General features: G+C 50.8%; 1 protein-coding gene across 5 annotated transcripts in view; it reads right to left on the reverse strand.

The window, feature by feature from the left end:
- AASS (aminoadipate-semialdehyde synthase) overlaps window positions 1-3,944 on the reverse strand; it is a 57,130-nt gene extending 53,186 nt beyond the window's left edge. For 2 of the 5 annotated variants that reach the window (XM_078860788.1, XM_078860793.1), the window contains exon 1: window positions 1,504-1,919. In XM_078860788.1, coding sequence (XP_078716914.1) covers window positions 1,504-1,542 — 39 coding nt within the window. In that variant the 5' untranslated portion in view covers window positions 1,543-1,919. Of the gene's footprint in view, window positions 1-1,503; window positions 1,920-2,355; window positions 2,494-3,338 lie in introns of those variants that run through there. The other 3 variants (XM_078860789.1, XM_078860790.1, XM_078860792.1) reach the window with 3 other exon arrangements.
- Window positions 3,945-13,813: the final 9,869 nt, after the last annotated feature.

Below are 13,813 nucleotides of genomic sequence, written 5' to 3' on the forward strand. Positions count from 1 at the left end.
GTGCAGAATAGCCACCCTCCCTCAGCAATTCACTTGGGAGATCAACTCTGCCTGGAACTTTCCTGGTCTCAGACTCTGGACTAATCTTCGTGTTCCTCAACAGATGGCACATCAGCCACCCACTCACAGGGGGTGGCTTCTTCCTCCGATATTTGACACACAAAGACACAAATGTATGGACACGGAGACACGACACACATACATGGTGGTGCACGACATGGAGAAGACACGGAGAGACATACACAGAGACAGAAGACATATACATACACGAAGACACACACAGACAAAAGACATATACATACACGAAGACACACACAGACACAATAACTCCGGTGTTACTCGTGTTCTCAAATGCCCACGTCCTGTTGAGCTCTTTTTGCATTTATTGGTTAATATGTAAATAGCTATGAATTCAACACAAGGGCCAATAAAATTTCAGTTGGTTAAATCAAATCATTTTTAAGGCAGTTAAAAATAATAATTGTGCAGTAAATTGTAGTCATGTTACATGGTTTATTGCTCACGACCTGCTTACATATATTGTACCCAAAACAAATCATATAAAATGTGCAGTTGGATATACAAAGTAGTATAAATAACAGAGGTCAAGGGAAACGTTTTAAATTTGAGTCCCTATAATGGGAAAATTCAAACTGAATAAGAAAAGAGTACGAATTGTGAATATGTATGCATGATATATCTTCATATGCAGTAAAGGAGCGATTAGAAAGTTGCACAAGGTATTTGATTGCTTATTCGAAGGTTACACATCGATAGCAATCAATTGGGCCTCTTTCACTGAAACCTGGGTGGAGGTCTGAGAGGTGAGGTGAGAGGTTGTAAAGTGAAAATGTGCAGCAAGCAGCGGCCAGATGGAGAGTTGACTTGTGTACGCGATCTGCTTACATTTATGACCAACTCATAGGAAATCAGAGGGCTCAAAGAGATATAACCCCTTAACTACAAAAAATATATGTTTCTTTTTTTTTAATACCAATAACATTTGGCATATGTGCCATGTTTGCCAGCTGATTTGTTCCGCAAATCCATGTCGAGCAGGGTGCAATACACATGGTCCTTGCAGAGGGGCACATCGTGATTTAACCCTTTTAATACATAGTTACTTATTCAATGTTTGATGGTTAACTAGGCATGCATGCAATGGTTGCCAGCTGACCGAGGTCGAAATATATGTGGGATCAGGCAAATTACCCACGGGAATTGTGAAACGAAGCATTCTCGGTGGACATGTACGAATCGTTTGATAGTGGAAGTTGATGTTAAACATGCTGTAGTTATAGCTGAACAAGACACTGACATAAAGTGAATGAAACACTAAGAGAAGAGAAAACAGCAAGTGATAAGTCGACTTACCATTCGCTGTTTTCTCTTCAGAAAGAGTAAAACCAATTCTTATATTCTGATGCTGGCAAGAATGGTCCCTGTTGCTCGCTCATGTACACCGTGCACACTGCGCGGTGTCTACGGTGGAATTTCACGTACATACAACACCCTGTAGGAATGCTGTCCCGCCGGTTTCATGTGTAGTAGAGTTCACGACTCTTGGACGCCGGAGTTGGAGGCACACGGGTTTATTTCACACAGCACGGTTGTGGCATACAACACTAGAGGGGGTATCGGCCCCCTCACCCGGCTAGCTGGGGATACATGCGCTAGCTACTCCTAGCCTGCCTCCTAGTCCTCCACTAACGGGCTAGGGGAGGCTATCTGGCCCGACACTGGTAAGTCGGGCCCGGTACCCTGAGTCCCAGACCAGCTCTGACAGGAGCACCGGCTCTGGATCTCGGGACCACGCCGCTGGCTCGGTCCTGTTCGGCCCTGATAAGGACGGCGAACCAGGGGAGTCCAGGGCTCTAGCTAAGACGTCTTCAGTCTTCACTGGTTAGCTTAACATTCTCCTCGAGCCCTCCGACACATCCCCTTTTATACCCAACCCCCCCCTTGAGGGGTGGGGCCCCGGGGGATCATAACTCCGAATCAACCCCCCCCGGGGTGCCTGGCGCGGACGTCGTAGAGAGCACCTCCCCGTGCACTCACGTAGCCCCGCCCACTGTGTTTGTTTGCCATAAGCTGCCATGCATAACAGGCTCTCTCTCTAACACCCCTACACATGTAATCACTCATCACACACCAAACGTATCGAAAGGCAATCAATGGGGAACGAACCCGACATTCATTTATTTGGCACACGAGACCCACCACTTCAAAGCGTCCCACAAACGATATTTTATCCTCCACCAACAAGCACCTGAGCTGCACTGATCGGGAACTACAGGGCAATCGTTTTGACCGGGAAAATCGGCGTTTTTTGCATGTTTGTGTGCGCTCAGTCACCTCCGTCAATGCAAGGAGGGGTCCCCCTCCTTTTGCTGCGGCTTAAGTGGCTGCTGTGTGTGCGTGTGCTAGCTACTGGCGAGGGCAGTGCTCCCCTACCTCTGTTTAAAGGATCAGGGAACGCACACAGCTCTCAACCTGTGGAGAGATGACAAGGGTGGAACGGCAGAGGAGGCGAGAAGAGCACAGCACGGTTCACCAATGACGCTCAACATCACACTCCACACATCATCACCCTCCCGCACATCGTCACATACTCCACATATGTATCTCCTCCTCCACACATCGTCACACTCGCTCCGCGGTGCCTCCACACGCACTGTGGAGGCTAAATATAGCCCCAGCAGCCCCCGTGCAGAGAATGTCAAGGCGCACGTGCGTCGAGTGCGAGAACGAGTCTCACCCGATGTACTGCCGGCCTAGAAGGCGTTTGTCTATGAACGGTCCCCGCTATCACTGTACTCTGCGCGCAGGAGCGGCAGTGGATTGGCAACCAGGCGCTGCTGCTGCTGCCGATTGCTCCACACGGGTCACACAGGGTACCCAGAACCAGGCGCCTCGTCCCTGCACCCCCTGCCTGGCGAGCGAAGTGTCCCATCTTACGGGACCCCCAATCTCATGGGACCCCCAATGTCATGGGACCCCCCCCCCATCTCACGAGAGCCTCATCTCACGAGACCCCGACCCCCATCTCACAGGATTATCTATGGAACATTCTAAATTAAACAAATACAGCACTTACAGCTCCGCTCTCGGCACACAATGTTCACACCGACTCCCCTCGCAGGCACAACTCACGACATGCGAGTTCGCCGTAATCAGTTTTCTTTGCTCCCATTCGGTTACCGGTAATGCAAAAACAACCCCCCTCCCCCCGATGTTGACACCACAGCCACACCGAAGACGTCCTCACTCCTCCTGCACAGGAGCTGCGCCCGTCCCACCAACCCGAACCACGGACAGCCACGCGGCTCCATCCTCACCGCGCGTGATCGGCCACGCTGGAACCCCCTCGGCTCCTCCTCGGCTCCCTCGTTCTCTCCTCCTCTCCCTCGCCGTGGCCCCGCGCGGCTGGGAGCGTGGGGCTGGGGGCGTGGGGCGGGGACTCAGCTCCCCGTGGGAGGGTTGGGAGGAGGTGGCGGCGGCACTCGGCCGCGATAGGCGGCTGCGGGGGGCTTGGCTCGGGGCTGGCGAGTGGGAGGCGCGCGGCTCGAGCTCGACTCCGTGGCTCGGCGAGGAGTCGGGCGAGGGTGGTTGAGGGTGGCGGGGGATGAGGCTCTGGGTGGAGGAGGCTGTTGCGGCCGGGTGAGCTGCGCCACCTTGACAGTCTTCAATGACACTGACCACGCTCAACCAGTCTTACTCCACACGATCCACAACCCCGAGACGTGTCCACCAAGCCGGTTGTGTTGTCCTTACCCCGCACCTCCGATTAAGCGCAGTTGGCTACGTATGGTGCGAAAGAAGTTCGACGTACATACAAGCTCTTACACTCACTCTTTGTTTTCACAGCGCCGCTCATCCCCGCCATCCTGCCCGTGGTGCTGCCCTTAATCAATGCCCTTGCTCTCTTTGTCATTGCCCACTGCCCTTGCCCACTGCCAGACGCGTGTCCAATGGCCAGTGGCGGTCGTGTACCCGCCCCTTGTTCACGACGGCTTTGGGTGGCCGCGTCTCTGTCGTACTCGTCGCCTCCCAGGGGACACGCGAATCATAAATAAACCAAAGCGATGTTTTTATCTTACCCGGTCGAGGCCCACTGAGTTATATAGCTCTCCTTTTTGTTTTAGAAGCGATCTGGCCACACGATTGCTCACCGAAGTGGCTTATCACGTGGGCATTTACAGGAGCCAAAGACTCTAAACGCGTGTTTATAACTTAAATGTTTTAAACGTATGTTTATAACTCTCAAACACTGGAGTCGAATGTTTATGATTGTGGAGGGGAAAACTCGGAGGACCCGGAGAAAATCCACACGACCACTGGGAGAGAGACAAAGGTCCCCGTATAGTATTAACAAACTATTGGGACAAGTGCTGTTAGCGAGCACCTATTATGAAGGCATGCACGGGACACGAGGGGGTGGGTGGCCAGCACCACGGCCGGCCGCCTTTGACTCCCAAGTGCCGATGCTCATACATCACACCAGGTACTTATTTGAGGTTGAGTCGACCTAGGGGAGGCCCAGGACCGGTTCAGATCGTCACCGGTGTTGGCCGTGAGCGGGAGTCGAACTTGGGTCGCCAGGTTCGTAGCGCATTGCGCTAACCGCTGCACTACCGCTCCCCACACAGAGAGAGAGAGAAAACGTGCACTCCAAAGTAATATCCAGCAAGCGTCAGGGTCGGGATCGAACAGACGCGCTCCTGCGTACCAGCCGAGGGCAAGAACATCTCGCCACTGTGGTGAATCATCTCGACCATTGTTCGAGCGCCGCAGCGCGGCGAACAGAAATCGCAATCTAGGACGGCGAAACGGGGTTACCGGGGGGTCCACGACGGGATGCACCAACTTCATCGTGGTGATGTTTATTTAGTAAATTAAAGAATGAATGCTGTGAAAGAGAAGAAGCATCAACACTAACAGCAGGGTGCTCATTCAAAAAAGCAAGTTGGGGAATGTGAGTTTGCCTGGATATTCTAAATGGGAAAATGAATGTTTCGCACCGTACAGCTAATTAAGTACTTTAGTGACTTCTCTCATTTTAAATGTAGAGTTGCCCGCAGGGTGCCCTCGAACCCAGTCCCACATGGAAATGTATAAATGTGTTATGTGGAGTTGGGAAACTATGGGGGTAGAGGTCCCGCTCAAGGGCCGCACTGTCATTCGGGATGGGTGGTCACCAGAACAAAGAGTGTGATTAAGTAATATGATAGACAGTGCACTCTAAACAGCATGTACATGGGGTGGACGAACGAAGTTTACAACGAAGTTCATACGAATGACATCGCTAAGGAAACCGTACGTTGCCAGTTGACCTCCGGGTTACAGCAGAAATAACAAGCCTGGCAACAAAAGTCCTTCTCAGGGCCAGGCGAGCCGATCCATCGGCCCCTTGGTTCGTCTATGCGAGACATCTCTCATCTGCTGTTATGAATCCATAAGAAAGAAAAAGCATGTACATGTACAGTCCTTTTGTCAATCCACTGCTGGGTGATGGCCTCGCTGTAATATGGGTGCTTGAACATTCATTCAATGCTGTAATTTAGTTGGAGTTAAGTGAGTCTAGTTAAGCATATACGTCAAGAATACATTCAGATGGTGTACACAGTTAAAACGTGCAATAAGTGATGTCTTAATAAAAATGTTACTTGTGGAAAAAATACTCTCTGGAAAACAGGCGCATTCAAAAAATCTTTGCATTCCTTGTAACACGAGTTGAGTTTCCTCCCAGGCCTGGTATCGTCATCAAGGTCATAATTGTCGACTTTTTTGGTAGATGGAAGAAAATCTCTTAAGTGTAATGAAATTAAGCTAAAACTCAGATAATCTGAATGTTTCGTGAGTTTCAATAATGGATTATAAGTAGTCAATAGAATGAAGGAGGATTCAACGTGCAACATATATTGCCAATGTAGTGGCGGTACGCGCTGACAAGGGGGGGGCGTGTGTGTGAGCGCGCCGGGTGTGACTACATCGAGTGTGGTGGTGTTGACGCGCGCCGACAGTGATGGATCACGGGGCGGCGCGGGGTGCGTGGTTGTGCGCGCTGACACAATGTGGGAAATAGGATCGTGGGCAGCGCGCAGTGATTGGTCAACTGGGGTGGGTGCTCTCAGCGACGTCCGCATGGAGGACTATAAAGGGGGACGCGCGGGAGCACTCGGGGAGTTAATAACCAGTTGAAGATCGAAGACGGAGTTGAAGAGGTAGGGCCCTGAGACCCCTAGTCCCGCTGTCCTTGTAAGGGCCGGGACCCTGTGCGGCTCAGAGGCGAGACTATGGGACCCGTGGTCTGACGTCCATGTGGGACGAGGCTGTGGGACCCAGAGTCGAGACTGACACCCCAGCCGGGTGGGTTCCGAGAAGCTACGGGTGTAAGAGCCCGTGTGGGTGTAGCCAGGGGAACTACGTGGGTTAGGCTGCAGTTAGCCACCCGTGTAATATAAGTTGGTGTTAATAAAGAGTGTGCTACCCGTAAAGTCGTCTCCCGCCAAGTTACTACATTAAACCAATAATACTGCAGGCTCAGTGGGCACAACAGTCCTTTGTACCAAGGCCGTAGCCATGGAGTCAACATTGGGGGGGACCAAATCTTTCAGGGGATCTGGGGGTCCCCCCCAGAAAAAAAAATTATTATCTAAATTTGAAAACACATTTCCACCCATTTCGTGCCTAAAATATTTAAAAATGCACTAACACATGGGATGGACTTTTTGCTAATTTTTGACAATAATGTCTAATAGTGTATTGTATTACATTGCTCTGTTTTTTCTTTTTTTTTACCTTTTCTTGTTTCATTGTATGGGATGGCAGAGATTAGGGATGAAGAGATTACAACCATAACCACAATAATAATAAAAAAATAAATCTATGCATTGTTACATGTAGACAAGTCCAGATATTGTGGGCAAGGTTTAGCAAATTGTTGTTTTTATTTACATAGCATAGCAATTATTATTTTTAAATATTTTCTATAGCAATATATTTGAATATTGGGGGGATGTATCCCCTCCAATAAATTGTAATTACGGCCTTGCTTTGTACTAAGGCAAGATCATTTATCAGACATTTTATATCCTAATATAGCTAAACCACATATGTTGCAACTTCTGCCTCATTAAGTCGTAAAAGCATTGATTCTTAGTGTGTTCCATACACATGGTGGTTTGTGAAATGAGTACTGCTTTAAAAGTTGAAAGCAGTTTTGAAAGTACCATGCCTGCATTACGTACTTTAAGAATGTGCTTAGAGATATTTATTTGTGAAATAAATAAGGATCCTGGATATTTGTTAACCTGTATGTTTTTAAATTTATTTAGAGGATTGGCTAGCTTTTCGTTTTGATATTGCTTTATATTGTTTTTGGACCATGCGACCTTAATTATCGCCATGGTAACTTTTTTACAAAGCAATTTTGAAGTAAATGGCAGACGTATGCTTAACAAGTGTATCGTAAACGTACATACTAACATGAAGAGAGGTGACATGGCAAGAGTTCTCGTGCAATGAAGTCATCTTTGTGCGAGGCACCGAGAACGACAACGGCAAGATATCTGAAGGTGAAGATGCGTGCGACGAGCAGACCATCTGCGCCAAAGAGGAGTCCTCCACTCGACCGCGTGCCGGGGGGTCTTGGGGCCGCACCTTGGCGAATAAAGCCAGCACATCAAGAGAGAGATGAAAAGCTGCAATGTGCAATTTGGCTGCATAACCGGCATCATAATCATCGCGGATGTGGAATCGGTGCACGAACTGCGCTAAGTATATTGTCTCAGTAGCTCATATTACATGATGAGAATGAAGCTTAGAACTTTTAATGAAGAAAGCACATTTGATGCTCATTACCAAGGTATATAAAGCCACTCTTAAGTGAATGCTTACGTAACCTTCGCCTCCTCTGTGGGTGCAGTGTTTTCTTTGCGTTGGTCGGGTGCCTTTTGCTTAACGTTTCTGTTGTAAAAAGTTTGCTACCAAGTAATGACCTGCAGCACTAATTCGTATTGATATTCTCATGTAATAAAATATTTAGATGAAAGACATTACCTGGTTGCCTGATAGTGGTTTTGGTGTCCTATATATTGTTTCTTATGATTTTGGAAAAAAAGGTCTTTGATAAACCCCTAAATATCCAAAATTAACCAGACCTAGATCCCCATGCCACACATGCCATTCCTATCCATCACCATGCTGGTCAGTGCAGATTGAAGATGGGAATTGCAGACATGGGGGCATAGAAGTGCAGTACAATGGCCATTTTATACTGTGCTCTGCGTGTTTTTTCGTTCACATAAAGTCAGAAAATAACATATGAATCAAAATTAACATGTATTTATAGTAAAGTAATACAAAATTACTACAAAAGATTTAGAAGTAGTTATTCGAGATTAACGATTATACTGTAAATCACTTTCACGAATCAGCCCCCAAATGTAGTCTCCCATCATGTTCTCGTTATACTGTCCTAGGTAGCGGCGTTTAAAGTCCAGTATATCTTGGTGGAAGCGCTTGCCGTGCTCCTCCGAGTATGCTCCCATGTTCTTGAATTGATCAAAATGAGCATCAAGGATATGGACTTTAAGGGATATCCTACAGCCCTTTGTGCCGTAGTTCTTCACCAGAGTCTCAACCAGCTTAAACATAAATCTTGACTTAAAGCTTTTGTGACTGCAGGAATTCATATTCTTTGGGTCTTTCGGTAAAGTCACGTAGATAGGTTCAAAGAAAATAACAAAAAACTACGACGTTTCGATTGCAACACAAGCGTTCATCATCGGGAAGAGTTTTTTTTAACCTATATACGTGACTTTACCGAAAGACCCAAATAATACAGCTCTACATAGTTTTCGACCTTGTGATTGCCCAGGAAGCCACGAACCACTGCGACAAAGCTGTTCCAATCGCTTTCTCCTTACTAGTGAATTTCTTGGGGGAATTCATTGCTCTCCAGGATCTTCTTTATCTGTGGTCCGACGAAGACACCAGCTTTGACCTTTGCCTCAGACAGCTTAGGGAAGAAGTCTTGAAGGTAATTGAAGGCTGCCGACTCCTTATCTACAGCTCTGACAAATTGTTTCATAAGGCCCAATTTGATGTGCAGTGGTGGCATCAGCACCTTCCGGGGGTCCACCAGTGGCTCCCACTTGATGTTGTTCATCCCACACAGAGAACTCGGTCCGCTGTGGCCAGTCCCGCCTGTGGTAGTGTGCCTTGGTGTCCCTGCAGTCCCAAAGGCAAAGATAGCAGGGAAACTTGGTAAAACCGCCTTGGAGACCCATCACGAATGCCACCATTTTGAAGTATCCGATGACCTCCCAGCAGTACTCATCATACTTCAAGGCATCCAGCAAGGTCTTGATGCTATTGTAATCCTCTTTGAGGTGCACCGAGTGAGCCAGGGGAAGAGACGGGTACTTGTTACCATTATGGAGCAGCACGACTTTGAGGCTCCTGGATGAACTGTCAATGAAGTGGCGCCACTCATTCTAGTTACAGGTGTAAAGTAGTAACTCGGCGGGAGACGACTTCACGGGTAGCACACTCTTTATTTCACCAACTTCGTTTCACAGGTGACTAACACCCACTGTAGTATCTCGGGTGACCAACACCCACTCCGCTACTCGGGCGACTAACGCCCACTGAGCTACTCGGGTGACAACCACCCACTGAGCTACTCGGGTGACCAACACCCACTTAGCTACTCTGGCGACTAACGCCCACTGAGCTACTCGGGTGACTAACACCCACTTAGCTACTCTGGCGACTAACGCCCACTGAGCTACTCGGGTGACCAACACCCACTTAGCTACTCTGGCGACTAACGCCCACTGAGCTACTCGGGACACACCCTGCCGGGGTGTCCGTCTCGACTGTGGGTCCCCCAGTCCCGACCCACGTGGGCGTCGGACCACGGGTCCCACAGTCTCGCCTCCGAGCCACACAGGGCCCCGGTCCCTACAAGGACAGCGGGACTAGGGGTCTCGGGGCACTATGTCTTCAACTCCGTCTTCGATCTTCAACTGGTTAACAACCCCGAGTGCTCTCGCGCGTCCCCCTTTATACCCCACCTGCGGACGTCGCTGAGAGCACCCATCCTATTTGACCAATCACTGGGCGCTGGCTACGATCCTGTTTTCCCACATCTCAGCGTGCCTCACCACCCACGCCGCGCCGCCCCGTCATCCGTCACTCCCGGCGCGCGCGTCCATACCACGCCCACAACGCGTGCCCAACCCCGCACCCCGTGCCGCCCCGTGATCCATCACTGTCACAGTCGGCGCGCGTCAACACCACCACTACATCACCCCCTACCACAAAGCTCGCAGCCGACCCGGCTGCTATAAAAATATACAACACCCTCTCCCCCCTGTGTGCCCCGTAACACAACAACAAGAACAACAACCAACGTAACAACACAACACAACGCGAACACTGCCATCCGCAACCATCAACCAATGCCACTACAACAACAGAACAATATATACAATCCGGCGAGTGACAATACCAAATGTGTATGCAGAAAAGAAAAATAATTTTTTTTTTTTTTCCCCATTTTTTTTTTTTCTTCCGACTCGTGCAGCGTCCCATTCTTTCCGAGCGTCCCTAGAACGGGACATTACCCCGGCAGAGGGGGAACACCGGGCGAGCTCGGTGTTGAAAAATGTTTTCCTGAAAAGTGTTGTGCCCTAGCCCGAGTCCGCCTTGCCGGTCCGTCGTACGGCACCAGACGCGGTTGACCGTCCAGTGGTGCCGGCAGTTCAGGAAGACATTGGCCAGGCATCGGGGACCCGCGCGTGCCGCGGGGTTCCGGTTCCCGACGGTCAGCCGCCGTCAGGCCCGAGACACCTGGGGGTGGGTCAGGTGGAGACACGTGAGGATCAGCCTGTGACACATCCCTCCCCGAGTCGACGGTCACATCACACGCCCGGTCGTTACGGCACAGAACGGGGTCACACGGTGCCGCATAGGGCTTCAGTCGGGAGGGGTGCACGTACCAACGGCGTTTTCCCCATTTAATCTGTATACTCTGGGGTCGTGCAACCCGCACAATTTCCACCGGTCCCCTCCAAGGTCTCAACAATTTGGGGGACGTAGCCAACGGTGCATGTGGACAATGCAGCCAGGCCTTATCGCCTGGTTTCCAATTGTGCGTATGCACCCTCCATCCATGCAATCTCTCGTTCGCGATTTGCCGAGACCGCGAATTCAATCTCGCCGCCTCCCGCGCTTCAGTCAATTTGGCGATATTAAATTTGATGTGGTCTGCCAATTTTGATTTTGCACGTGGCTGGGAAATCCCCAGTTGGACGTCCATGGCCGGATCGGCCTCCCGCCCATACATAAGAAAAAATGGGGAAAACCCCATCGCCGCATGAGGGGCCATTCGATAGGCCGCGAGTACCCCCGGCACCTGTAAGTCCCAATCAACCTGATCGTCGCAGACCTGTTGGCACAGCATAGACGTAATCGTCCTGTTCAGACGCTCAACCATCCCGTCAGTCTGCGGGTGGTACGGGGAAGTACGCACTTTCTTTGTACCCAACAGGTCGCACACCTCGCACAACAAAACGCTCTAAAAATTCTTTCCTTGATCCGTCAGCAAGCGTTCGGGGGCGCCCTTGTCCAAAACATAACCCTGGACGAAGGCGTCCGCCACCGCTGCAGCCGACTGGTTGGCGAGTGGCCATGCCATGGGCCATCGGGTGAAGTACTCTACGCCAACCAGCAGGAACCTATTTCCCCTCGGTGTAGCAGGAAAGGGCCCCAAGATGTCTAACGCAACCAATTCGTTTGTGCGCGAAACTTGAATGGATTGCAGCGGTGGATTAGCCGCCAATGGTGGCGGTTTTCTTTGGGCGCACCCTACGCATCCCTTAAGAATGTTCGCCACGTCGTTACCCATCCCCGGCCAATAATAGTCTCGCTGGATTAGGGCGAGCGTTTTGTGAAAACCCAGATGCATGAGTCGTTCATGAGCAGCCAGAACGACCCTACCCCGCATAGCAACAGGCACAACGAGCACGTGACGCAGGGACATGTTGTCCCACTTCATCAAGAGGCCCTGTCTGCACACCCAGGAACCGACCCGCGCATCCCCTACCTCGGGAGCGTCAACTTTTCGACGTAGCGTAAGTAGGGAGCTGTCGGACATTTGGAGACGGCCCCACTCAATGAGGGGCAACGATAACAGCGAGTCCCTCCCCGTGGGAGCGTCGACACCCGCGGTGTCAGTGGCGGCGAGCGCAACTCCCGCGGGGTCGGCGACCGGGGGTTTACACCGCGCCGATCCCAGCAAACATGCGCAGTCCGTGCGCGGTGGCAACCGCGACAAGGCGTCCGCATTTGAGTGTCGTAATCCCTTGCGGTAAATCGTTGTGAATTGGTAGTCCTGAAGGACCTCCAACCATCGGGACAATTGGCCCGATGGCTGTGCCACCCGCATAGCGTATTGGAGAGCCGCATGGTCCGTACGAACCGTAAAATGACGGCCGTAAAGATACGGCCTGAATTGCTGTGTAAAAAACACAATCGCTAACAATTCACGGCGAGTCACGCAATAGCGTTGTTCGGCGGGGGAAAGAACTCTACTACCGTAGGCGACCACCCGTTCAACCCCCCCGACCACCTGTGAGAGCACTCCCCCGATACCCGTGTTGCTGGCATCCGTGTCAAGCAAAAAAGGTTGTGTGAAATCGGGGTAACACAAGGGGGGAGCCTGCACCAAGGCGTCACGAAGGGAGCAGAACGCAGCCTCCTCTTCCGCCCCCCAGTGAAACCGCACACCCTTAGCCGTCAAAGCGTGCAGGGGCCTGGCTATGGTGGCAAACTGCTTGACAAAACGACGGTAATAGGAGGCGAATCCAATAAAGCTGCGAACCTCCGTGACCGAGGTTGGCGTTGGCCATGAGCCGACGCAGTGCGTCTTAGCAGGGTCTGTCGAGATCCCTGAACGACTCACGATATGGCCCAAATACCTGACCGATTCCCGAAGCAGAAAACATTTAGCCAGTTTAAATTTAAGCTTAGCGGAACGCATCCTGAGGAACACCGCTCTCAGTCGCTGGAGGTGCTCCTCAAAAGTCCGGCTGAAAACGATGATATCGTCGAGATAAATCAAACAGGTGTCCCATTGGAGGCCCGACAAAACCAATTCCATGAGCCTCTGGAACGTGGCGGGAGCGGAATGTAAGCCCATGGGCAAACGGTTGAATTCAAATAGGCCACCAGGTGTCCGGAAAGCGGTTTTAGGTTTAGATTCGTTATCGAGGGGCAATTGCCAAAATCCGGAAAGCAGATCGAGTGTGGAAAAAAACTGTGCTCCCGCCAAGGCATCCAGCGACTCATCCATTCTGGGGAGCGGATACGCATCCGCCATCGAGATTTTGTTTAAGCGGCGGAAATCGACACAGAACCGCAAAGACCCGTCCTGTTTTTTAACTAGGACAATAGGAGCACCCCACGGACTAGAAGAGGGCGAAATCATATCGGCCGCCAACATATCATTAACCGCTGACTGCACATGCTCCTTCTCGGCTGGGCTGAGCCGGAAGGGATTCTGTCGAATAGGGGCCGCGTCCCCCGTAGCTATGTGGTGGCGCAACAGGTCTGTGCAGCCGATATCGTACTTATGTCTGCTGAACACGTCAGCAAACTCGAGTAGCAAACCCCTCAATGCTCCCAATTGCACCTTGGACAAGTTAGCAGACCCGGCACACAACGAGTCCAACCACTCTGTCCCCTCATCACTTGGAGGATGCGACTCGACACTGAAATCGGCGTGAGCAACGAGCTGTTCCTC

The sequence above is a fragment of the Lampetra fluviatilis genome, chromosome 11, assembly GCF_964198595.1.
Source record: "Lampetra fluviatilis chromosome 11, kcLamFluv1.1, whole genome shotgun sequence".
In the NCBI taxonomy this organism is placed as follows: Eukaryota; Metazoa; Chordata; class Hyperoartia; order Petromyzontiformes; family Petromyzontidae; genus Lampetra; species Lampetra fluviatilis.